Here is a 27,561-nt window from a genome sequence, read left to right as displayed (position 1 = left end):
AGGAAGAAAAAAATAAAGCTGAATCACGGGAGAGAAGCCGAGGAAAATACTGATTTTAAAAAGTTTAAAAGCAGAATACACAGTACTTTTTATTTATATGGGACCTGACTAAGAAGATCAGGAAATGGCTGGAAGTAGCTTGGTGCTTTCACTTTGTTTGTTCACACCTCCCACACCTCAGAGATGGAGGGTGCAAACCCTGAAAGGAGACAAATCACATTAAGCACCTAAAAACTGTCGAACCCTGAATTGGAACGACTACAGCTGGCAGTTTATCCGTGGGCAGAGGGAGCGCTGCCTCTGCAGACTATTTATCTGAGGCTTACTGTTTACAAGGATTTCAGCTCTTGAATTTAGGCCATGCCCACACTGATGAGGAGGGTACACCTGAAATGCCTTGAACATGAGAGGCAAACATTTGCTAGTTGTTTTCCAAAAGCGTGTCCACATGTAAACGTCAAAACAAGAACAAAATATCTTGTTCTTCTTGTTCTGCCCTCAGTAGAATAACAGTGCCAACAAAATGGTGCCTTATGTCAACTACTGGTAAGGAATGTGTTTTCAAAGTCGTTATTGTTATTTTATTATTATATAAAATTGTGTTTCTGACAGCAATCAAAGCATTTATGTAGCGATTACGTAATAGAGTAGTTAGTTTGTTAGTGCAGAAGCCTGCCATTATCCTACTGGATTCAAGTTGCCTCAGTGTTTTTATCAGAGCTGTGTCAAGTTACAGCAAATGCAATCTGAACATTTCGGACTATTGTTTCTTCATATTAAAAGCATCACCAACAAGAAAATGTCTTCTCAGCGGGGTGAACAGCTTCTGGAACTGTGCTTCTGAATTAGAAAAAAGTTTGTTTGCTTTCACAGTGAACGAATACAACTGAAGACCGATTAGAGCGATTGCAGCCAGGTTATGGCCTGTGCAGCCACCAGGGGGGTGATCAAGATCAGCTGGCTTTACTTTTTTTTTTACTGAAAGTCTTGGTTATTGTCTGGTTTTCCATTTTCACTGCACTAGATCCATCCATCCAGTATCAATACAGCTTAGAACTGTCCTCTGGAGACAAATACAGTTGTTTTGAATTTGAATTGATCTTTTCAGCGTCACAAGGGATCTGGAGCCACCAGCTGACATTAGGCCGGAGGTGGGCTACACCCTGGATAAGTCGCCAGCTTTCTGCACTATATGTCTGTTCCTATTTATGACCTATACCGCTGCCAGCCACCAGGGGGTAATCAAAATGATTTGGCTTCACTTTTTGGTGAGCTGTCATGTCGTCCATCTTTTTTTACAGTCTATGCTTTAAACAGACAATCTTGTCATTTTACTGCCCGGCTGTAACTCCTGCACCGTCTCAGCAGGGTCGATTTTAAACCCTGGTTTTCAGTGATGTCACTACATACTACATCTTCTTATTTCAGGTGATAGAACAGTGCACAAATATTTGTGTGACTGAGGCTTATAAATGCTACTTGTTAACGAAGGCTACATTAAGTCCCAGGCTGTTCACTCACTACATTATACTTGTGCCGCCTCACAAGTGGACAACATAATTACAGTAATGTGTCAATTAAAACACCTGTAATTAAGCCGACTCATTGACTAATGAAATAAAGTCAGAGAAAGACGTGAAGGTGAACTTTTCTTAACCTTGCCTCTGTTTTCAATGTCAACTCCACAATGTAAGACCATAATTTGAATTCATCCACCAAGTTGCAGGGGTGTATGTGCTGTAAGGATAATCACCTTCTATCAAACTCTAACAGCTGTGGTAGAAAACAAATGATTTTTTTTTCACCATCTCAAATTTCCCTCAAATTCATTCCTCTGTCTTTTTATAAACAAAAATAAATCTTTGTTTAAGCGAGTTCTAAATCAGGAAGCTCCACATCGCAGTGCCAGGGCGAGAGGAGACGCTCAGCAGCTTGAGCGCTAAGATAAACAAGTCATGGAACACGGGCCGTGTGCGAGCCGTAACAGGATGATTATGGTGGTGGCAGTTAGTTACCGCTGCCTGATATGGAGACAGAGAGATGGTACCTTGTCATGTTCCAGCCACTGCTGCCAAGCCTGTAAACTCTGTCGATTTTCCCAACAGAAAGCTGTGACGGATCCGTGCTGAACTGAACACACCGTGTGAACTAATATCAGATATATCCATTTGAGATTATGGCTCTGTTTGTGTTTTATAAGTAAAACTAAAGTTTCTTCGGCCAAACTTCCTATTCACTTTAGAATCTGCTTACTCCAACAACGCCTCAAAAAGCTGTGTCAAACCTTAATCTTCTAAATGTGTGTGGGGTGGCTTAAATAAAAGCCAAAGCTAGGCAACATCTTGTAGTGTCAGCCTTGTCCAACCATCGGTGGGCCAGGATCTGGGATAAGTGGGCACTCAACCCCTTCAGCCAAGGCCTCCATTTTGAAACAGTATGCATTTTAATGTATTAGGTTGGCACAAGGTTTGAGTCGGGGGTCATGGGCAACTGAGCTCTGTGTGGCTCTGTATTTGTGTGTGTGTGTGTATAAAAGAGAGAGAGAAAATGCCTGCACAAGACGAGTAGCAGCTCCTGTTCACAACTGTAAGGCCGGGTTTTTCCACGATGTGGCAGAGCGAGGATCGCCAAGGCAGCCAGCCTTTGCCCCGATGGTATGTAGACACTGTCATTCTCCCACACAAGGAGAGAGCGGGCAGGACAAAAATGTGTGTGTGCGTGAGAGAGAGAGAGTGAGGAAGAGAGGGAGAGTTTCAGTTGTCCCTCTAATTAGGCAGAAGAAATTGAAAGAACTCAAATTCACATATATATTGCAGCAACAAGTATGTCGCAGTTATTATAAGAGACAAAAACGTTTTCCATTTCTTTGACGTGCTGATCAGTTCGTCTCAAAATAAGAAGTCAGTGCACCACAAATGTTCATGGCTTTTATGTTATATTGTTTACATTTGATGCAATTAAGGGGGCGCCATACAGACTGCTGTTCGACATATGTACTTCCTGTTTTCATCAGCTATGTGGGTTGCGTCCACTTGACACTGATTGGCTTGTGAATGAACCAGTTCAAATGGTTCTGAAGGTCCAGACCATCAATGAAGGTGTGGAAGTAGCCTTAATGAACACATGGCATCATGATTTACCTGCAATCTCAATTGAATTTTTTACATTTCACCACTATTTCCTTCCGTTCTCATGCATAACCACAGTAATTGTGTATTCTGCTCTAAGCGCTGCCAAAACTCAGGAGACCAACAGACAGTGCTGTGTTTGAAGGAATCCTGTGCAAATGCTGAGGACTGGAGCTGTTTCTATTTTCCAAATGCTTCTCTAACAACATAGTCGAAAGTTTCCAAATGCACAATGTAAGATATAGGAAAAAGTATCAGGACCAAAACTCAGATACTTTCAGATTCTGTAAAAATAATAATGAGCCCAATACCGAATACATGCCACTATGAACCTTAAGACAGTTTTCTAAAGCAAGACTTTAGCTTTCAACAAAACCGTCAAATACCAGTTTAACATCAAAGGGGCTGGGTGATCAGTTTGACGCTGCTGACAATTTGTTGATACAGGCGGAGGAAGCACTCTGTGCCCTATCATTGCTTGTGGGATGACAACAGTGCCAGGCTCCAACCCACTCATTATAATCATTATTTCAAGGGAAGATGCCTATGGCTCCTATCCTTTCATTGCCATTACACCCCGTCACAGCGCCAGGCAAGCAGACAAAGACAACCGCTGTCAATGTGAAATGAAGCACAACTCATAAAACAAAGGATGCTATCAAAATATAAATAACGCAAATGAATACCTGTACATGACATGATTATATAGCTGCTTTATTACGAATATTAGCATTCGCATGAATAACCCGACGCCTTTTTACACTGCGTATGCTTATGAGCCAACTTTCACAGGAATGAATGGATGTGATTTGGCTGCATGGTTCTGCAATCAGTGCATCTTGTTTAAACTGAAATAGATTTCTCACCCCGGCATAGTTCAGCCAAGAGGCGAAGCAGCCTCTCTGAAATAAACTCTGACTAAAAACTGAAATGAAGAGGGAAAAAAAGAAAAGAAAAAAAAAAAGAAACCACATGCACATCTGAAACTCCCAGTCTTAAGCACCCTTTTACCATCGCTACCGGCTATGGCAAAATGGCACCACATTATCAGAGGGATTAATGATTATTTCACAAACTGCGTGTGAAACAAAACAGGCTGAATAACGAGAGAGGAATAAAAGCTGATCACAGGAGTGGGAGATGCGAGAATAAAAGAGGGATGTTAAATCAATGAGATTTAAATGGCAGTTGCAGTTGGATTTGTGGGGTTGATGGCTTCGCTATCTGGGTGTCAAGCATGTACCGTGGGTGTACTGAACAACATCCAAACATCCCCAAATCCCCCAGGCGCCTTTTGAGAGGCTAAAGAATCTGGGAAAGGGACTCGTGGAGAAAAACAGAAGTGGAGGTTAGAGGGGGAGGTGGGGTGAGTGGAAGAGGGAGATATAGAGAGTGTGTAATAGGGAGAGAAAATCAATGGGTACCCCCAGAGCAAATAAAAGCCATGACATCATCTTATGGCAAGGAGCAAGGAGCGGGGTGGCGAGGAGCTGAGGGGGAGAGGAGGAGAGGGGAGCGACGAGAGCACCCACAGTCCCATTCTCTGGACTGGATAAGAGCCGAACAATGTGCCCGCAATGAATGGGATCCCAAATCCCACAGCAGAAAAACAAATCACCAGTGGGAAAGGGGGAGGGCGAGCGAGAGATGGAGAAGGAGACAGAGAGAGATGGAGGGAGAAAGGGAGACCCTTAAAAAGATGTGCACACAAAGCGACAAAGCATCTCGGGACATGTAGAGCAAGGCAAGTAGAGATTGAGACAAAGCTGCCTTTGTCCTCCCTGGCTGGTGGGTGGATCGGTGTGGAGGATTTGAACTTGGTAGCATTTACATCGGAGCCCTCCGATATATTGATCGGCTGGTGTAATCCCCGAAATGATAAATGAAAAGGTTGGATGTACTCGGGGTGTTTTGTTTGTGGGGTCTACAGGGCGAGAGCATGTGGGAGGCAGAGAGTGGGCTTTACGCAACTCTTCAGAGGAAAGCTTTGAGTTTCGTTCAAAGTTTGGGGGGGCCTGCTGCTGCTGCTGCTGCTGGCGATGTCGCTTTGACGGAGACACGTGAGGCGGGGGGGGACCTTCAGGGAGCCTCTGATCACAGCACCTCCTCACTGAAGTCAAAACGGGATGTTTAATCGCGTTCCTCATCACAAAGTGTTAATAAATAAAGTCACAGCCTTCAACTGGGAGGGCTCAATGTGCATGTGGGTGTAAGCACGTTTCCATGCAAGTGTGAGTTGTTGTGTGTTTTCAAACAAAAGAGCTTCCGCTCCTCTGTGACTACAGCGCTGGTGCTGTAAGCCCAAACAGAGAAAAAATAAATTAGAATCACAAGGAGAGAAGTCTTTCATGTCTGATGCTTTGATAACAAAAAAACAAGCAGGTTCCCACCAACTAGAGTTAGTTGGCTTAAAATTTTGAACTAGCTGGGGACAACTTCATACAGAAATTTCAAAACAACAAATAAAAGATTCACTCGTGTTTAAGACAAAAAAAAAAGAATTACATGGTAATAAATGTATTTTGGGGATTAACGGAAAAGGAGCAGAAAGTCATGCAAATGTATAAAGGTAAAAAAAAAATGCTCAGACACTCAGATCCGGCAGAAATATGATCCGACAATTAAGAAGCACTTAAGCACAATCAATGGTAGCTATGATGCAACAGATCATAGCTGCTCCAATGGAAAAAAAATGTATCAAGTATAACTCCAGACGTATTTCTTAAGGTCCAACGTGAACTGAACAATATTTTGGTTTTATATCCACCAAGAACAAATGTTTTCTCTCATCAGGAGAAATTGACAGTTAATGATACATTGTTAACGGTTCTGTGTTCAAATATATATTGTGTTAGTGATATTTGGGTGAAAGGGAGGTGCACTTTTGCACCAGACAGTCTTTCGTGGGGATCGCTGTTCGACCCGAGCCTTCCAGTGATGTTGTCTGTGTGGATGTTACCCAGGTACGCTGGCTTCCTCCCACAGTCCATTGGGGTTTGGTTAATTGGAGACTTTTGACCATAGCTATGAAGGTAAATGTGAACCCTAGACTTTAAATAAAAATGGACGACACATCTCCACCTCCTCCCACTATCAAGAAATTAAGCCAAAATATCTTGGCAAAGATATTTAAGCAACTTTTTTCAGTCTGTCTAACATATTCTATTTAAAAAGAGAAAAATCTGTTTGGGATTTTGTCTTAAAGCCCCACTATGTATATATTTTTTTCGCTTTCTGTGGTTTGAAACTCAAGAGCTTTGCTTTATCAACTCTCATCAAATCTGTCTGAAGCTATCAGCTGCAGAGATACTTTGAAGTTGGAGCCAGCATGCAGTAGCTACATTAGCTCACTAGCTCTTACCCCCGTGCCTTTGTGGCCTGGCATGTCTACAATAAATATTGAAATCGGCGGTCGGCTGACTTGCAAGTGGATGTTCTGTATTATAAATGTCACCCTACCCATGGTCGGTGGAGCAGTGGCTCATTCTGATGCCACAGGACAGAGAGGGAGAGAGGGAGAGAGGGAGAGAGGGAGAGAGGGAGAGAGGGAGAGAGAGACTGAGAGGGAGATGGAGACGACAGCGACTGGCGAGGGAATTCAACTTTCAGACTCATTAGAGCGGCGTAGGGGTGTGTGCTTGCATGTTTATGATTAAAAGGGAAAATGGATACTGTGGAGAATGAGAGACAAAATGACAGCGAGGGACACAGAGGGGAAAGATGGAGGGAACGGAAAGAGACAAAGAAAGCCAGCCAGCCAGCCCTCTATTCCACTAAGTATCTCTTTATGGAGTACAGTATGACTCGTCTGTTAACCATTATTGTCAAACAAATCAGGGATGCACAAATTAAGGGGGGGGGGCGGGTCAAGATCAAAGAAAGAAATACAAAAGTTTCTGGTCCTTATTTATAAAACATCTTTGCATTATTCTTAAAGAATACTCAACAGTCTCGTCTCCTCAGGCCTCTAAAGGTTATTCAAACTACCCAACCTGAAAAGGTTCTCAGCTACTGGAACTACAGGACCTTCGTGGGGGGGGGGGGGACATGAGATGACTTTCATATCTCCTTTCCAATTCCAAAAAGGTTGTGGACCACTGAGCCAGACGACTCCCTTTGGGGCTTTTTGCCCTCCGAAGGCCACTGGAAACTTCCTCCATGTGATGTGGGATCCCTGCCTGTTGTATAATTCTGGAATAAGGCAGCTCTTGTGTCAGCTGTGGTCCACGATGGTGCCCACAAGCGCTATCTTGCTTTGCCCCCAATGATTTATCAGCGCAGCTTTTTGAAACAAAGGCAGATTGTGGTACCGCTGCCTCAAGTGCGGTACGAGAAAGTGATATCAACTCATTTAAAAGCCTCATTCTGTCTCCATCACACAGTTTATTTGTTCTCTTGTGTCTGTGATATACTACACCTTGAGCTTTACACTGCACAGATCAATGGTGCAATTGAGTTAATTAGTGACGGTTGGTTTTGTTCATTTGTGGCTAAATACTCTGTAGTAGCCCTGTAAATGCTGAGATCCATTATATACAACAGAGGTTCTAACCGGGTCTGGATCCGGGTCTGGATCCAGAACTAGAACAATAAATTGTCCTGGTTTGACAGAGTGTTTCTAGCCTTCATGGCTCTGGTTTAGTGGCCCAGGAAACTCACAGACCAATTGCGTTCGTTGTAAATTATCTCTCGTCACGCCAGTCAGCCAATCAAATCTGTGAAGTCCGATGAATGTTGTGACCGGAGTCGGTGAGTGTGACAAACACAGAAATAAAAGGAGGAATAGTAAAGAAAAGTAAGGAAATTAGGTTGTTAAGTCATGTTGAAAGTGGTAGAAAATTGACTGCAGCACAGGGAAACCTTTATTCAAGACTATTTTAAGATACACCTTTACTTTTGGTTACTAAGTTCTGTGTTTTGTGATTTAACTGCAAACCTAAACAACTACACATAGAAAATGAATAATTTTTCAGCTCATGTAGCATATTTTAAAACCTAAGATCAAATACAAAGTGCATCTGAAGCTCTGCTACTTATACTAGTGGAAAGAAGACACGGGTGCATTCTTCACTTGGCTCTTTAGTGTTTAGCACATATGTATAACAGCTTCATCACACAACGACCAAACCTCTGCAAACAGGATTTGAAATTAAATGGGTAGATTGTGTTCTTATGATTTCAAGGGATGTGAAGCATGAAAATAACTAACAGTGGCCATTTGTGGGGAAGATAGTGAGCTTAGAAAACAGTCTCTTAAAATACAGATGAAAGCACAGATAACTGGTGATTATTTTCTGTGTTGATGAATGAGAAACTCCACAAACCATCAATAACAGCAACTGCCTGAAGTAGAGAGACATCCCACATGCTACTATTATTACCGACACCACAGATAGTGAAATTCACACAGCGAATTGCAGGAGAAATTTAAAATCCCCAAGTTTCATCTTTGTTGTCGCCTCCCCCATCCTCCTCTTCATCCTCTCTCTCTCAATGTCATCTCTCTGTCACCTGTTTTCCTCATCTTCTTCCTCCTCTGTTCTTCATCCTTCCTATAACTTCCCTCTGCACGCTCGTCTTCCTTCCGTCCCGTGCTGAGATCCTGTTTCTATTCTAACTTTTTCTTTTCTTTCTGGAAGCAGATCACTCAAGTCTTTTTTGGGTCTCAGCTGCTTCGCCAAACAAACTACGCAACAGGTCTCGTATATCTGCGACGATTGAGGCTATTTCCACCCGTCCTCGCTCGAGACGTCACTCTTGAAACATTGAGTGGGTGAGTGAGAGGACATTTACCTGTGTGCAGATGATGTACTGCACTGCTTGCACGGTACATCGACTCTCTGCTGAACCCAGTGCATATTCAGTTAAAGGGAACAGCAGCTCTTCTGGGTGGGATGACTGCTTCATCGATGCAGAAACAGCGATCTATAATTTGAACGTATGTCCTCTCTACGCAAGTTTGGAGGCACAGACGGACGATGTCATGGAAGAAAATCCCTGCCACAAATATTTCAATGAAAACAGAAAAAATATCCCAAACAGAAGTCTCTAAATATGTATTTTCTCCACTGCACAGTAGATATTGAATGTCACATTGTTTGGGGTAATGTGATGCTCCCTTGTGTTCCCCCCCTCGGGCTCTTCCGAATGCGTCCTAGTGAAGCAGGACGCTGGCTGGTCAAGCAATCAATACTATACAGACGACCGCCCTCGCCTTCCTTTCCTTTCCTCATTTTCTTTCCTTCATTATCTTCATCTTCATTATTTTTCTCCCTCCGTCCTTTTTCATAGTTTTCACCTCCTGTCCCTTACATCCTTATACCCCCCCCCCCTCCAACATCTCCTCCTTCCTCCGTCACCTTCAATCCCACCAACTTCTCCTAATTGCAGTTTTACCTTCCCAGTGAGGGAGGTTATAAATCTGCACTGTAATTAGCATGACACACGAGGCAGAATTTTTGCTTCTAGTCATAACGAATTTACTCCTTGGCCATCGCAGTGTTTTGACGATGCAGACAGTTTGCACTGAGCTATTCTTTGCCAGTTTGGAGGAAAACAAACTTACTGTAATCGCGGGAACACCGATGGTTGAAAGTGAACCAAGTGAAACAAGGGGTCGTATCCATCTCTCAGGTACTTCACTGCTGGAGGGAAGCTTTTGCAAACTGTGAGACAACAGTGCCTCCTGCAGTCTCACTGCGGACGTTCACTGAAGTTTATCCCTACGCTCTCCTAACGAGCCCTGTGTTAGACCCCCAGCTATATCCTCCCACAAGGGGAATCGTGTAAGTGGATTTAAATAAATTAATGCCTCTTTCTGCTAGCCTTGGGAAAACAGAGCAGAAAATATTCAAAAACAACAACAACAAAAATCCGTCTGATTTCACATTCACAAAGATAAAGAAAAACATTTCTTTAAAGATTACACCTATAGGCTCCACATTTAAAACAGCGGCAATTTGAATATGTCATGGCTAATTCCACGTTTAGGCTGAGCCCACACTCTCCAGGGAGCCAGCACAAAGCAAGGAAGACACTTGACTAGTCAGCTGGAACAACACTATGCAGGCTCGGGAGGCAATCAGTCCCAGCATTTTGTGAAAAAAAGGCACCAGTCAAAAGCCTGAGAATCATAACTGAGAAAATTCAGTTTCCATGCGAACAAACAGCAATCATGTGGAATATATTCGTCAAACCATCAACAGCAATTGATTAATCGTAATCTCACTATGCTTGTGCTCATGTTTAGGTTGTCAGACGGATCGATACGTAAAGTCTAGATGAAATATTTCACACAAATCACATACTTCTCAGATGGAAAATCATTAAATGTGTAAAGAAAACAAGAACTTGTGTGTCGAAGAGAAAACCACCGCCCATTGGCTAAGAGAGAAATGAGTGAGGGGAGAAGTCTTAGAGTAACTGCATAGCATTAGCTAATTGGGATCAAACAAACTCTACTGAATATAAATGAGAAGAAACAGAAATCTAAGTTAAAACCATAATTGCATCTTGTTTCTTCGTGTTTTCCTCTAGTATACAAATATTTAAGACTATGCTTCATTGGAATGCTGCACAAAATAATCAATCCAATACTTTGTTTTAAATTGGCATTTGTATCTCTATGCAAAGACTGGGATATAAATAAGGAAACCATTTAATTATCAGTCATTTGCAGACAGCAACACTAAATCCATAACATATTATAAATAAGCCTGGATACTGTGAATGCATGGATACAGTTCAGTGCTAGTTACAATGAGACCCTGCAATAAATGCACACACCATCCAATTCTAGCTCCAGAGTGAGTCTCTCAAGAGAACAGAGAAACCCTGGAGGTTTCAGATAACAAGCTCCCTGATCTCTGGTCTTTACACTACACTTACTCTGGAGCCAGATGTGAATCCACCTCTGGGTCAACACAGACACCAGTGGGATTAACATCTATTAACAGAGAAAGAGGGACAGATTGGAGACGCTCGTCGTTAGGCACAGACACAGGAAACGTCTCTGATTACAGTGGTTTGGTTTTCACAGCAGATAATTGATGGTATAAGAGAAGCAAAGCAAGAAAATTATACTCGACATGTGTATTCATACCGTACGTGTGTGCGTGTGTTCATACCTCGGAGTCTTCCTTGCGGAGCCCCAGTTGGAGGACGGCACTGGGAGATTTCAGTTTGGCTTGGCTGGACTGGGCCATCTGCAGGTTTAACTGCCATCCTACAAAATCCAGCTGAAAAACACACATGGCACCAGGATTTAGTTCAAAGTAACATAGCTGTGATAAAAACTTTGACTTTTAAACGCCCGCGATATATTTTTTATTTAACATTTTAAAGACAACGACAAACTAAAAAAGTAGCAATTTCCACAAAATAAGGGAACGAACAGTATTTCTGAATACATTCGTGTATGATTTGACCTAAACTTTTTGCTGTTCTTTGATTAGCGCTATATAAATCAACTTTATTATAATTATAAGGAAATTGCAAATAGATCCCAGGAATTGACAATTATTTTCGTAATTATTTTCCTCAATAAATAATCATAATATCCAGCGATCATTGGGTGGACAGTGCCAAATCCAAACATGCATAATGTAAGATGTAAATGTAAAAGGCGAAAATTGTCAAATTTGTGAACCTGTAAACCATTTGCATTTTTGCTTGACAATTTGTGTAGATTGAGTTTCTTCATATCGCTAATAAATAAATAAATTTACTAAATGCTGTAGATAAAGATGCAAAAGTTATTATCTATTGGTACTCCCGTAAAACTTTGTGTAGTCGTCAAAGTCTAAGTTGTCAGACTCTCATTCTCTCATCCTAACTTTTCTCCAACATCTGTAAATGTGAAAGAAACTTGCAATGCCTCCAAAACACCAAACTCACCAATCCACCGGCTGATTTACTGAGCACTACCTCATCAGTCAGCTGAAGCAGTGTGATAGATGAGCAGTGGAGAGTCAAGGCAGGACAGTTAAGTGTTTTACGATGCAGAGAGAGGCCATAATAATAAACCATGTGTGACTTATTGGGGCTGGACGCTTCCGCAGCAGAGGACAGGTGTGAGGTGAGGAAGGGCCGGGACACATTATTCACGACTGGAACAACAATCCACATTAGCATGAATAAACGCCCCACAACTTTATGATGTGTTACTTAAGACTTTCAGTGTTCGCAAATAAATACTGTTGAAACGATAAATCTGTAACGATCAATCAACTGAACTACAAAGTTAAATTTGAAAATGCAGTGTAATTGTCGAACCTAAAAAGAAAAGAGTAACTCATCAATTAATTTCCCTTCTTATTTTGTTCTGTTTTTACTGCTCCACGATATGTTAATGTCTCTGTAAATAATCTGTAAAATACTGCAAGAATATATATTTCTAGACACACACACACACACACACACACACATATATATGCACAGGAAGATTTAATATAAAGTATGATTGTAAGTAGAATATTGATTTAATACGGAAAATATACTTTACACTGATGATAGATTTACGTTGAGTTGTTTTGTTCAAATAGTTATTTCTTTGTGGACTTGAAAATGCATTTATGAAACCAAATAATACAGGACGTGTAACATGCATTCATTTTGTGGATCATCACTTGTCACTGTGATAGGTTTTCAAAACCCAGAGATGACAAAGAATCTCCACATTTGAAAAAATGTTTTCTGTTAGCAAACTACTTGATAAATTGGCAAATACTTGCAGGTCTTATTGAGACTGCTTTCCCCTGTTCTTACCACCGCCTGCGTGTGTTTAATTGTTGGTGTCACTTGTGAGACAACCGGTGAAAATGATATCACATCTCTTATTCAGCTAATAACTTATTCAGCTAATAAACAACAAGGTGGCAATTAGTGTCTTTACTGTTTCCTGAATGGCAAAGGTGTCAATCCTGTAAAAGACAAACTACTAAATCCTGCTTTCTACTCAATGGAAAATGGAATAGAAAACAGCCACATGTCAGTTATACAGTCTCTTGTGTGACTTGATCATTGCCCAAAGTCAAAGCAGTAGCTGAGGTCGTCGTGAAGATCAACGGCTGTAACGGCCTTCTGCTGCCAGCGACACATTCATGGGTGTATCGGAGAGTAGACATGTGAGACACAGGCAGGTGAGGTGTTTGGAAAGTTTGGCAGCGGAAAACAACTCCTGCATAATGTGACTGATGCGCATTTACTCTGCGTTAGATCGTAAATTCCCTCGAGTTTGAAAGGAGCACTGTATGAAATGTCACCGCTTAATAAAGTAATAGAGAGGAACACGTTTCAAAATTACTCTGACAAATAGTGTGAGCTGTGAAAGGACCCTTTTTTTCAAACTAACAGCTGGAGCGAACTCGCACGAAAGCAGGTCATCCTTAAATACGGAGAGTCTGATTCTCAGCTCAGAGCAACGTCGCACCAAATCAGTTCAAAGGGATGGAACAGTGAGAAGAGCCGCCTGAATCACTCCGTCTGGGACTGGATTCATCTGGCTTCGGTTAAGAAACAGTCCACTTGTGGTGGAAACGGTGTCACGAAGGTGTGGGGGGCGGGGGTTAGGTACCTTCTTTGGGGCAAAGATGTTTAGCTTCAGCTTCTCCACTAGCTCGGGTCCAGCGGTGGCCCAGGCTTGAGAGAAGACCTCGGCCTTGTCTGGGTTCAGAAGAACGGCCTCCAGCTGCTGCAGCAGAGAGGCCGGCCTGACGTTATGATACACAGCCTGCAGAGGAGACACAACGCAGACAAGTTACTGCGGATTTTAAAACCCCTGCTAATGTTTCACAGCAACAACTGATCACTTTTAAAACAATTTTTCTATATACAACTAACACTCAACAGTGCTACAACATAACATCTCACAATACAACAGTGACCCCTGCTGGAGAAATAGGCTCAATGTGATCCACAATAACAGGAACCAAAATTAGAGACACTTTTCCAATGTATGTGTAACAATTTTTTTACATGGCCTCCACAGTCAGATCTAATATTTAACCCCTTAAATTAACATAAACAATAACAAACAATACATGAAATGATAATTTCAATCAAATTATAAACAAAAACCCTGTCATCTAATAATGTGATAAGGATTGTTAAGGACAGATTGTCAACGACCTCCACTCACCTGCTCGAGTATGAAGGCAGCGGTTTCCAGGACTAGATTTAGAGCCTGTTTATCCAATGAGAGAGCAGCCTGAAGTTTTTGCTCCTCCTCTTCACTGAACGTCTTCTCTCCCTATGAAGAAAAAAATAATTTACTGAAAAGATTCCTGAACGGTCAACATTTTCAAGAACTGAACCATAAAGGAAAAGCTGCTTTCCGACAATATAAACACAAATCTGACACCAACTTAGAATGTAGGTCAGGAGTCAACAACTTAAGGGGATTTCAATGTATAAATGACTTTCATAGTTACTGATTATAGTCAATAATTAGGTTAAAAAATACCGAGCATGTAGTTACAGAATACAAATGCTAATATTGACCCACTATTTATTTTTCAATGACAATGTAAATGAATTCAGAAAATTATGAAATATCTTGAGATACATCTTTAGGCTCTATTATTAATGATGGACAATAAATGATGAGTTCATAACAGCAAATAAAATATCAAATCTAAATCCATCTAAATGTAGTTTTGCATGTTATTGTATTATCTTTTAAAATCTTAATTCAGTGCTGTTAAGGCTCCTGCAGATATCAGCCATGGTGAGCTATCATGCGGAACAGTCATCATTAATGTTTGCAGTTGCACCTATGTTTTTTACAGATATGACAAATGTCAAAGCGTTGAGTATACTTTATATTTTTATTAAACAAAAGAATATTACTTTCTTTTAGCGAAAAAAAAAAACAAAGGACAAAGTGTTCTTTGAAATTAATGACTGACAGCTTTTGACAGCCGGCAGTCTTGTGAAAAAAAACAGAATGATCAACAGTGTCAGCCATGTGCGTGTTTTAATTAGAGCCGAGCCCCCCTGATGCTCCAGCGAGTCGTTATTCATGCCCCGCTCCGCCTGGCACCACAGCTTTGCTGCAAAAAACCTGAAAAGCCTCTTGTCTTTGGCGCAGAGAACACCGTGCGGCCTCAGTACCTTCAGATGGAGCTTCTGTATGATGCGAGAGATCAGCCTGGAGAACTTGTTCACATCAATCGCGTTGATGAAAGTCACCGCTTCTTTTATGCTGTGTGGAAAGAGGAGCGGTGAGTGTTAATGGCAGCGGTGCAGAAGAAGAACAGAAGAACACTTCACACGTCTATTTCATGAGACAGATGTGTAGGACGAGGATAAATGGATCCGAACTGTCTAACTTGCAATAATACGTTTAATTGCAGCGTTTGGATGATAGACCTTCAGGCAGATGAAGGTCTGTCAACTGAAGGTATCTTCATCTGCCTGATGAAGGTTTCTAGCTTATTATTGCAAGTCAGTCAGTGTGGGGGATTTTGTTTGCTAATGACAGCTGAGTAGAGAGCACTGAGATATTTTAGTTAAGAAACAGAATCAGTTTACTGCTCGTGTGAAAGATGAAAGATGTGTCACTGTCAGAGGATTCAAAGGTACGTCTATACATTGACAACAAACACGAACTATATAATGCAGCGCCAACAAACAGCAGCAACAAACAGCAGAAGTGTTTTCTATCTGTAATACGCAGCACAGAGTAAATAAGGTCATCTGAAAAGGTGTAAATACTAAAATGAGGTAATTTACATTGAACACAAACGTGCTACTGCAAAGTAAATAGACTTTACAAACATCTGTTTCGGTAACTGTCAATATGGGCATTGATACCTACAGTGCAGTAATATCTCTAAGTTAAAATGCATTCGGGGAAAAAAAAGTTTTTTTACATTTCAGACTTTGTATTTCTTTACCCCCTTTAATGGAAAAGGATTCTTAACTTTTAATCCAGATTCAGGTAATCATTGTAATATTATTTCCATCATTAAAAAAAATAGTTTAACATAAACACACAGCAGTAAAAAATGTTTAGTCTATTGATCAATAAGTCAATAAACAGAAAGCTATTTGCGATCATTGATTCATCTTTAACACTAACTTTACAACTCTGGTTCCAGTCGCCAATGTGAGGATATAATACTTTCTGCAATTGTAAACTCAATATCTTTTATATCAGTAGATTCTATAATAAAATCTACCTTATTTGCTGCTCTGACATAAACATATCTACACTTGATAGTATGGATTTAGGGGAATTGTGATTTTAGTTTAGTTTTTAATCATAGCTCTATTTTCTGGAAGCAAATTATTGATTACGATATAGATTATGACATATTTCAGCAAAATACACTTGAGAACTTGAAATCGAACCGTGTTTGCTTTTGATTTTATTCGTATTTTCCTTGACATGTACGTGTACAGAACAAAGAATTATTAGATAGATAGATAGATAGATAGATAGATAGATAGATAGATAGATAGATAGATAGATAGATAGATAGATAGATAGATAGATAGATAGATAGATAGATAGATAGATAGATAGATAGATAGATAGATAGATAGATAGATAGATAGAACAAGTGAGCCTGCTGTGTCTACATCTAGTGGTCCAGGAGGTTCACTGCGGATGGAATGGGTGATTTCTTGTAGACTGAGCTTTGTTGACTGTATAATATATAAGTGTGTGACCCCAGTGGTAACGTACAGATACATGTCTCCTGTCTGCCTACACACACGTGTTGTGAATCTGTCCCTGGATGTCGTGGAGGAAATCTTGTGTGAGAGACATTAATAACAACACAGTTTATCAATGACACCAGTAACAGGCATTCCGCTAAATCTCCTCTCTGCCGCAACACCTCTAACTTCCAGGACGTGTCTCTGCAGGCGGATTCAACATGGCTGTCCCTGAGTTTAAATACGAGCCGAGAAGAAAAGATTCCCACCTTCGTGTTTCTTTAATGATGGAAGTCATGTTCGTCTGTGGCAGAGATGAAGAGCGTCAGCAGCAGCAGCAGCTCCCCACTTCCTGGTCTGACGTCACCAGTCACATGACCGTCAGAGCTGCGCGGCGAAGGATCAGAGGGAATTACAGAAGTCAGTACGGAACAGGATTTGGACAAACTTTAGAACGTACGCGCAAAGTCACGAGAGGATAGACCTACACATGCTATGGGACAGACAGAAAAACAGACAGATATAGACAGACAGACAAACAAGACAGACAGACAGACAGACACAGACACAGACACAGACACAGACACAGACACAGACACAGAGATAGATAGATAGGTAGATAGATAGGTAGATAGATAGATAGATAGATAGATAGATAGATAGATAGATAGATAGATAGATAGATAGATAGATAGATAGATAGATAGATAGATAGATAGATAGATAGATAGATAGATAGATAGATAGATAGATAGATAGATAGATAGATAGATAGATAGATAGATAGATAGATAGATAGATAGATAGATAGATAGATAGATAGATAGATAGATAGAGAGAGAGAGAGAGAGAGAGAGAGAGAGAGATAGATAGATAGATAGATAGATAGATAGATAGATAGATAGATAGATAGATAGATAGATAGATAGATAGATAGATAGATAGATAGATAGATAGATAGATAGATAGATAGATAGATAGATAGATAGATAGATAGATAGATAGATAGATAGATAGATAGATAGATAGATAGATAGATAGATAGATAGATAGATAGATAGATAGATGATAGATAGATAGAAGTTAGATAGATAGATAGATAGACAGACACACAGACAGACACACAGACAGACATAGATAGATGGATATTAAGACAGATTGATAGATTAATTTTTTATTTGAATGTGTCCTTTTTTTATATGATTATCAACAATTAAAAAACATATCCTTTAAATAGCATCTATGACATTATGACACATTATACTTCCAAGATGGCCACTTCGTGTATCAACAGTACAGTCATTAAATGTGTCGTACGCATCACTGTCTGTGGAAATGTCATGTTAGTATGAAATGCCTCGTAAGGCGTTAATATGAACTAGCTTTGCCAGTAATGGCTTGCTGGCTAATAATGATGGAACACTATCAACTCTGATTTTAAAATGAACAGGTCACACCAATTTGCACAGGCCTTCGGTGTTTCTTATTTCATTCATGAATATCAATATTTACAGAACATGTTTTCAACAGCTTCAATGTGAAATTACCCACTGATAACAATTTTTTATATCAGTAACTGACCAGAAGCATTGACTACATGTTTCCTGTTGTTACTGAAATTAGCAAAGTGTAGGGTAATGTTTCCTGTATAGAACAAATAAACATTTTGAATCTTCAAATCCTCCATTTGTTTTGTTTCACAACCTAAATGACTCACTGCCACATGTAGCAGGTATTAAAAGTAATATTGCCTTCCACCAAAAGTCCCTCTGCTTTTGTTTATCATTGATTATTGCATTGAGTGTTTGATATGTGTTTGGCGCCCTCTATTGGTCGCGGGTGGGCATTGTATTTATCTTTCTCGGCTCTCACCAGAATGTTGTGGAGCTGGCTGAGAGCGGTACGTATGTTGTACAGCGCGACACTTTTGTGTAAAATTCTTGGTTTAAGTTATCTGTAAGTTGTTTAGAATGTTTCATGTGTATTATAAGATTATAGTAGTCGAGTCGCTTCATTCGTTTTTATGGTTCATTTTCATTTGTCAGATAGTTCTGATTGTTTCAGCATCCAGGTTTTTTCTGTGCACGTTGGTGTTCGCCATTGTGTGTCTTAAAGAATCCCTGTTGAATCTTGTATTTTTTTACTTTAGGCAGGTGACCAACGATGTGCTCTGTTTTGCTGAAATTCTGAACAGGTATGTTTTGTTGTATAGGACTCTTGTTATTATATTTATACTGTTGTTAAAATGTGAATGATGTGTGATTCTATTGAGAATGTTCTGGAGCTGGCTGTGTGGGGATTTTAAATCTTAGCTTCTCTGGGGGTGTGTGTGAGTGAAGATGTTTATGGAAACAGAACTCTAAACAAATGAAAGGAGGGTGGGGGCAGGAGCAGTTTGGGCCAGATATACGGCCTTCACACAAACTATTAATAATAACCTTTTTCTTCCTAGTGTTTAATCTTGAAATGAGCTCGAAATGTGTGTGCGTCTCAACGCTGGTCAGTCTCACACCTGGCTTGATAAAAGGTCTGATAAGCTCTGGGGAACAGACAGAATGACGTTGTTTTGGTTTAAGAGGATCCGATTGTTTACACAAACATAGCAGACAGCCGATAGAGGAGGAACACCATATTCTTCACTCCAATGAACAAACAAAGCTGACCCAGAATACATTAGCCGAGTCAAGGCCAGTTTATGAAACACAACATCGAACTGTCAGAGAAGGGAGAGTTGCCCAGCAACTATCAGAGTAGGAGCTTGACTGGGAGCAGCTCCTTGTAACCTACTGGATTCCAGTGACAAGAGGCGTGGGACTACGCCTGTGGACAAACAAGGTTGAACCAAATTGATTTGCGTGACACCCCTCCATTATTTTAACCTATCACATTATACCTACTGTTATAATTATTAACTATATTAACTATAACTGATTTAGCAGAGGCTGGGCATGAATTCCCATAGCTATGCCTGTTATGGTTTCATTGCTTCTAAATAAATACTTGAATTAGACCAGACCGATTCTTCTCATATTTGGGACAAACGATCACGCCGACAGCTGAGAGCAGGATGTGCTCTGTTTTGCTGAAATTCTGAACAGCTGGCTGAGAGCAAGATATAAAAGTCCTGTACAAAAAGCAAGTTCTGGTCGTCTAAATTAACACACAATGCAGAGTTTATTACACCAAGGAGAGACCGGTTACACACACACACACACCAACACATAGTTTTGTTCAACAAGATCTTGTGTCTCCAGGGACAATATGTGACATGCTGCTTTCACGTTTTGTGAAAGTTTATGTTTCAAATACATAATGAAATAAATTAAACGTAATTGTGCGGCGTCCACTTCTGCGCAGGAGGTAAATAAAAAATGTAAGGATTGTTATTATTCAGGCAAATTAATTATCTTTTTGAGGGCTTTAACATGCTCAAATTTTGATAAGAATTTGAGCATGTCAAATCCCTCAAAAAGCCAATTAATTTGCCTCAATAATAATAATCCTTACAATTTCAATAGGGCCTCACTGTCTGTCAGTGCCTGTCAGTGCTCGAGCCCTAAATATGAGCTTATTAGGGCCCGAGCACCGAACAGTGGGAGACAGTGAGAGTGAAATTGTAAGGATTTATTTTTTTTCAGGCAAATGAATTGGGTTTTTGAGGGCTTTGACATGCTCAAATTCTTACCAAAATTCGCAGAAAATTGGAAAGTGGTGAAAATGTATCATGACCAGACAAACAAAAAGGTCTGAGGTGCAATTTGAAAAAAGCAACAGGAAGCCTGCTATTTTGCATTAAGTGGCAATTTTGGCCATATTACACATTTTTACTTTGAGGTACTTGTACCAGGGCTTACATCAGATCAACTTCAAATTGAGATGAGTGTCCTCACAACAAGATAGAGATACAAACTAACTCAAAGATCGATTTAACGTCACACGGTGTGACCGTGGCGTGGCGTCAAAGTTTGATTACACGACATCAAAACACATTGTTCTGTATCGCGGACATGGACCATGAATCCTTGATGCTGAGCCGTAAACAAACAACTCCACTCCTCCAGTGTCAGTGGTCATAGATCAAAGGAATCTTTATGTCTTGCAAAAGTGACCTCTCTCTCTCTCTCTCTCTCTCTCTCTCTCTCTCTCTCTCTCTCTCTCTCTCTCATGATCATAGTCCAAGCCTGAACAGCTCTATGTGTCTATTTCCTCAGGGTCATAGCGCCACCTACTGATCAGTGTGAAAATGAAGTTGTTGTAACATTGTCCAATAGACACAAAATTGCTCACGCTGCATCAGAGCCCCTATTTGAACATATCTATTAGTCTGTATGTAATAATACTGATGGCGCCACCTACTGGCAACAGAAAATAAGCTTTGTTTTACAACTATCATTCAATTTACTTAAAGTTTTCACAGTGTGATGTGCAATTGATCGTTTTTACTGTCAATTGCACATGAGCAACTAGCAGGCAAGAATCGACATCACGTGACGGACGCAGGAAGGGAAGCGTTTATCCTTGCCCTAGTCCGCAAAACGCATGCCACTCTTCAAAATGCATGTGCTCGGGCCTGTTCAGTGCTGCTTTCCAGTCCTAGAAATTTAATTATTGATTTAATTGAGTATTTCTACTTTACTGTCTTAGTTCTTTTACTTGTAATGGAATATTACTTTACTGTCTTGGTACTTTTACCTCAGAGAATAATCCAAATTCTTCTTGCACCATTGGTTAAGTTTATTTTGTTGCTTATACTTTAGTACTTGTTTAACAAGTACATGTAATTAATAAGTACTTGCGTTTCCTCTTCGTCCTCCAGTCCAACAGGGGTCGCTGCTGGCTCGGAGTCTCTGGTTTCCTGCCGCTGGCTCTCAGAAAGGAGGGACATGTCCGCCGTGCAGCTGCTGCGGGTGTTGGTACATGAGCGGATCAGCGCTGCCGCTGAAGACTTCCTGCTGCAGGTGGAGAAAGGAGGAGGAAAGGCTCAAGTCCCGGAGCTGAGAGCGATGCTAACCGAGCAGCTCACGGCGGCCGGGGAGGAGATCCTCCCGGGGCTCGAGGAAACCGTGGCAGAGTACGAGGACCGAGTGGAGCGGTCCGAGCGGGAGATCTGCCGCCAGAGGAGGCTGCTCGATGCCGTGATGCAGCCCGAAGTCCGGCTGCACAGAGCAGGTCAGTCCCTAGAGCAGGGGTATTCAACTAAAATTTAAAGAGGTCCAGTTTGAGAAAATTTCTTGAAGCAAAGGTCCGGAAGATCATAATTTCTAACTATTTAGTGTGATATATATTTAAGTAGCCTAGTAGTTGTATCAGCAACTGCATGTACTCAATACCTGACTGTCAAATCAAATGAATTCAGTACGATTCAAAAACTTTTGACAATATTTATTATCACGTAACATAGAACTGAACATATATGTATGATTGCAGGAATATATCATTAACTAAATAAAAGTAGGACTGCATTTCAAAATAAATAAGAAATAAATAAGAAATAAGAAATGTGCAGATAAAGTGCTTAACTTCAGAAAAATAAAATAAAGGAAGCAAAAGCTTGAATTTCCCTTTTTCTATTTCACAACTTGACTTAACAGTCTCAACCAATTTCATTGATGATAACAATTGAACCGTTTTAGAATGACTGACTTCCCCTCTTACTATATCCCACTCCCCCACTTTTTTGCTCAGTGAGAGAATTGAGCTCTAGCTTGTCCTGCCAGGATTTTAAATCTTGGCCGGAATGGAGTCAGGGCCATTCTCATACACATGTGGAGGTGCTCATTAGTGAGCCTTGAACGATATTTAGTTTTGATAATGTTCATTGTGGAGAAAGCTGCCTCGCAGTTGTATGTTGAGCCAAACATGGTCAAGATGTGCAGGGCTACTTTCCTCAGAGCTGAGAAAGCTGTCTCTGAGACCATTTGGAGCCAGAAAGTGGAAGGGTCAGTTCTTGCAAACTGCTCTTTCAGGGCCACATCTGCTTGGAGATCAACCAATTGCATCTGGAGAGGCCCAGTGTTTACCCATTTAAAGTGCTTTGTGACTTCCTTTGAGAACCCCCTGACATCTGTGATGAGAAATTGGTTCTGAATGAACATGGTGAGCGGCTGTCCAAAGCTGAAGCTGTCAAAACGGTTGCTGAAGTCAGCTTATCAATAAAGCCAACAAACGCAGACACATCTCTCTGTCCCTGAACCTGTTCCTGCACTGCTGGGTAGTGTGCACAGTCTCCCTGCAGGTCTTCCTTGAACACCTCAAGTTTCCTCTGAAAGGAGCGGACAGCTGTCATCAGTTCACAAATTGAATTGTCCTTGCCCTGTAGCCTCAAATTCAGTTCCTTCAGATGCGAAGTGATATCAACCAAAAAGGCCACATTATCCATCTGTTTCTCATTTTCTAAAAAGAGAGAAAACTGTGTTGCCTTCTGACTTATTAGCTCTGCCAAGAAAGCTGCAACTTCCCTTCTGATGGACCAAAAGCGCTCTAACACCCTGCCTTTACTGAGCCATCTCACATTGTTGTGCAGCAAAAGATCATCAGCGTCTGCATCAACTTCTCTGAGGAATTCCCTTAGCATGCGATGCTGGTAGGAAGAGGATGCCCTGAGAAAATTGATCATTTTCATCATTGTGTTCATCACCTCAGCATGCTCATCTGACAGGGAGGCACAGAGGACAGATTGATGAATGATACAATGGTAAGCTATGAGCTCAGGATTGTCCTCTTTCAGTCTTGCTACAGCTCCTTTCTCTCTCCCTATCATTGCAGGGGCTCCATCTGTGGTTATTGAAACCACTTGTTTTGGATGTATCCCTCTCTTTTTTAACATTTCCTTAACAGCCAGGTAGGTGTCTTCACCTCTTGTACTGGTCTGAAGGGGAGTGACACCTAACAGGTCTTCACAGAACGCTTTCTGGTCGGTGCTGAAAAACCTGACATATACCAACAGCTGAGCACTGTCACACACGTCAATGGACTCATCCACGGCTAAGCCCACACACGGTGCCTTCTTCATGGCTTCATCTAGCTGAGTTAGCACATCCTCAGTTAATAGTTCACTTCTCTTTGTGGCAGATGATGCTGACATGGGTATTTGCTTTATTTTATCACCAACCTCTTGTTTTTATTTTCCGTCAAAAAGTGTTTCGGCAACTGCACTCATGCATTCTTTGATAACCCCTCCATCAGTAAATGGCTTTTTGTGTTGACCAAAAATCCAAGCAACTCTGGGGAAACTCTCATGAGCACGTTGTTGGGCAGTGAATGAGTGGCTCAGGATCCTGGTGGACTGGTCATACTGGGCTCTGAGACCACTTATTTTCTGTGATCTCACTTCAGATTTAGGTGGGTATGTTTGTTCAAAACCTTTATGTTTTGTCTCATAATGGCGTTTCACATTGGCACTTTTAATAAGTGCCACAGTCTCTGAACATATGAGACACACTGGTTTAGTGCTCCCAGTGGGAAGAATGAACAGAAATGAGTCTGTCCATTCCGGATGGAATGCTCTATTTTCGCTGTCCACTTTTCTTTTTTTGGAGAGCGACATGGGTATCTTACGTTTTCTCCGGCTCACTCCTGTTTCTCTCCTTCTTTCCGGCTCACTCCTTTTTCTTTCCTTTTCTCCGTCTCATTCCTGCTTCTCTCCTTTTCTCCGTCTCACTCCTGCTTCTTTCCTTTTCTCCGTCTCACTCCTGTGTCTTTCCTTTCCTCAGTTTCACTCCTGCTTCTCTCCTTTTCTCCGGCTCATTCCTCTGTTTCTCTCTACCTGTACCGCTATCTTTCCTTTTCTTTCTACCGTCTTTTCGTGTCTAACTTGCCTCTAACTCTGTCATCTGTCGGCAACGTCACAATGTTTACCGCCGTGAATGCACAGACTTGATTGGCTGAGTAGTATCACATGGGATGGCTTTACTCGCATGCAATTGGTCAATGCGCTTCCTCATCCGCTAAACCTGTACCGTAATAACTACAAAAGCTGCGCCTGTTAGAAAAAACGGAAGCTCCGCTAAACCACTACCGTAATGACTACAAAAGCTGCGCCGGTTAAAAAACAGAAGCGCCTTCTGTTTTGGCTGTAGGTCCGGGTCCGTATGGGACGGCTTCTGGGTCCGGACCCGGACCGCGGTCTGCCAGTTAGTGACCCCTGCCCTAGAGGAACCGCTTACAGGCTAACGTTAGCTAGCATCAGCTCGAGCAGCCAAGTTAATACGTCACTTTCTGTCTCTGTCTGCCGCTCCAGCTCTCCCCTGAAGAATGAGAAGGATTTGATGCTGTTGTGAACGAGTCTGTGCAGAAAACCTGCTGCTGTGTTGCTCATGTCTGAAACAGGAAGTCTGGACACATTTCTCTGAGTTTTACCCACAGGTCTGAAAGCAGCTTAACCAACTAACTAACTTCCCCTCACCCTGTTCTCCTCTGTTAGTGACCTAATTGGTTCATTTGGCCTAAAAAATGAAAAACTGTTTGACCAGAAACCCTTTGTTTTATGCCGCTTCCTTTACGATGTAACACCGACTGTAACCAAGCTCAACATCAAAAAACTGTCGACATTAAACGACAGTTTTTCAAAACACTTCAGGAAACTCTGAAATGATAAACGTGTGTATTTGTGTTTCAGTGTGTCATGCAAAGGTCCAGCAACTGATGGTGAATAAAGAAGAGGTTCCCCCTGAGCAGCAGCAGTGGAGCCCCCTTGTGGACCAGGAGGACCCAGAGCCCCCCCACATTAAAGAGGTACAGGAGGAACCGTGGACAAGTCAAGACGGACAGCAGCTTCAAGGACTGGAGGAGGCTGATATCAAGTTCACATTGACTCCTGTCGCTGTGAAGAGTGAAGAAGATGAAGAGAAACTTAAATCGTCAAAGCTTCATCCGAGTGAGACGAAGGAGACCAGAGCGGACTGTGGAGGACCAGAACCAGCCAGGAACTCAGGTCCTGATGGACATTTACAGCCAGGTCCTGAGGACAAGACTGAAGACTCTTCTGAGACTGCAGACAGTGAGGATGATTGGATGGAGACCAGGGAACATCAGACTGGTTTAAATACAAGAAATAACAAACAGCCTCTAAGTGATATTGGATTTAAGACAGGAAAAAAATCGTTTAGTTGCTCTGAGTGTGGTAATAGATTTAACCACAGGGGCCATCTAAATACACACATGAGGCTTCATACAGGAGAGAAACCGTTTAGTTGCTCTGAGTGTGGTAAAAGATTTAACCAAAGTGGCAGTCTAAATAAACATATGAGGATTCATACGGCAGAGAAACAGTTTAGATGCTTTGTGTGTGGTAAAAGATTTAACCAAAGGGCCACTCTAAATACACATATGATGACTCATACAGGAGAGAAACCATTTAGTTGCTCTGAGTGTGGTAAAAGATTTAACCAAAGGGGCAATCTAAATACACATATGATGAGTCATACAGGAGAGACACCGTTTAGTTGCTCTGAGTGTGGTAAAAGATTTAACCTAAGGGGCAATCTAAATAGACATGTGAGGATTCCTACAGGAGAGAAACCATTTAGTTGATCTGAGTGTGGTAAAGGACTTAAAATTCAGTCCTATTGTACGAGACGTGAGAATTCATAAAAGAGAGAAGTGATTCAGTTGCAAGCTTTGCAACAAAAGATTTATCAGGATTTATCAGCACATATTCATATTATACATATTCATAGTTCACTGTTTTAAATATACTAACAGTTTTTATGTCCCTATTGTGACGACCCTCCACTACGACCCTCCACCACGAGTTATAAAATATAACTCATTCAATAACAAGAAAGATTTGTTTTTATATGTCTTGTTTCTACTGATTCCTACATAATTTATACATTTTTCATTATGTCCTTCATGTCATTTTAAGGTTAAAGTGTGTTCCTAGCACAGTATGAATGTGTGTTCTTAACTAGTTCATATGATTAAATATGTTTGTTTTAAAACAGTGGTTTATTGGTCAGTGAGATTCAATGACAGTGTGTGTTCTCCTTTATGTATTGAATGTGTTTCTGAGAATAAAAGTCTAATAAAGAGATAATGGCGTCGTCGCCCTCCTCCTTTTTGTTTCTGTACGAACGGAGGCTGCACTGGCTACAGTTGAATTGTCGCATCACGAGACAAATGAATGAGCTTCTCATGGTCAGACATGTTTGTTTACGTTTGAAATGAAGTCGGCACTGAGCAATTTCAGGTCAGAATATCTGACATACGAGTCGTCTGGAACGCAGCATTACACTCACACACACTGACAGTGAAGCAGCGGTGACGGACGAGCCCTCGTTGACATGAATGGCGGTAAATGTCATACAGCAGGATTGTTAAATTCAGAGACAGCTGCGATGTCCCCAATCTATACAATTGAAGATAATTATTTTTATATGCTTGTGTTTGTACTGGGAATGTTCGGTTCCAACGGTAAATCTGTTTGATACTGGACTCAGTAGATCACAGATCTATATAAAACAACATAGATCATAGGGCAGTGATTCAAAACAAACATTTAATCTAATGAGCAATTAGCAGGCAAGGATCGACATCACGTGACGGCCGCAGGAAGTGAAGCGTTTATCTTTGCCGCAGTGCGCAAAATGCAGGCCATGCCTCAAAATGCATGTGCTCTGGCCCGTTCAGTTCTGCTTTGCAGTCCTAGAAATTGTAGAAATTGTCATTTTAATGTTTAATTGTTTTTGTTTTCATCTCAATTTGAAGTTGATCTGATGTAAGCCCTGTTAGAAATAAAGAAATTTGACAAACACAAAGTTTGAGTTTTGAC

General features: G+C 41.1%; 1 protein-coding gene across 1 annotated transcript in view; it reads right to left on the bottom strand.

Moving 5' to 3' along the window:
• commd10 (COMM domain containing 10) overlaps nucleotides 1-17,147 on the bottom strand; it is a 57,777-nt gene extending 40,630 nt beyond the window's left edge. The window contains exons 1-5 of the mRNA XM_061071512.1: nucleotides 17,060-17,147; nucleotides 15,240-15,330; nucleotides 14,266-14,376; nucleotides 13,702-13,857; nucleotides 11,255-11,365 (exon numbers count right to left, since the gene is read on the bottom strand). Coding sequence (XP_060927495.1) covers nucleotides 11,255-11,365; nucleotides 13,702-13,857; nucleotides 14,266-14,376; nucleotides 15,240-15,330; nucleotides 17,060-17,088 — 498 coding nt within the window. The 5' untranslated portion in view covers nucleotides 17,089-17,147. The remainder of the gene's footprint in view (nucleotides 1-11,254; nucleotides 11,366-13,701; nucleotides 13,858-14,265; nucleotides 14,377-15,239; nucleotides 15,331-17,059) is intronic.
• Nucleotides 17,148-27,561: the final 10,414 nt, after the last annotated feature.

Source organism: Limanda limanda, chromosome 5, assembly GCF_963576545.1.
Source record: "Limanda limanda chromosome 5, fLimLim1.1, whole genome shotgun sequence".
NCBI lineage: Eukaryota > Metazoa > Chordata > Actinopteri > Pleuronectiformes > Pleuronectidae > Limanda > Limanda limanda.
The sequence above is the reverse complement of the archived record's forward strand: the minus strand, read 5'-3'. Positions and strand labels throughout refer to the sequence as shown.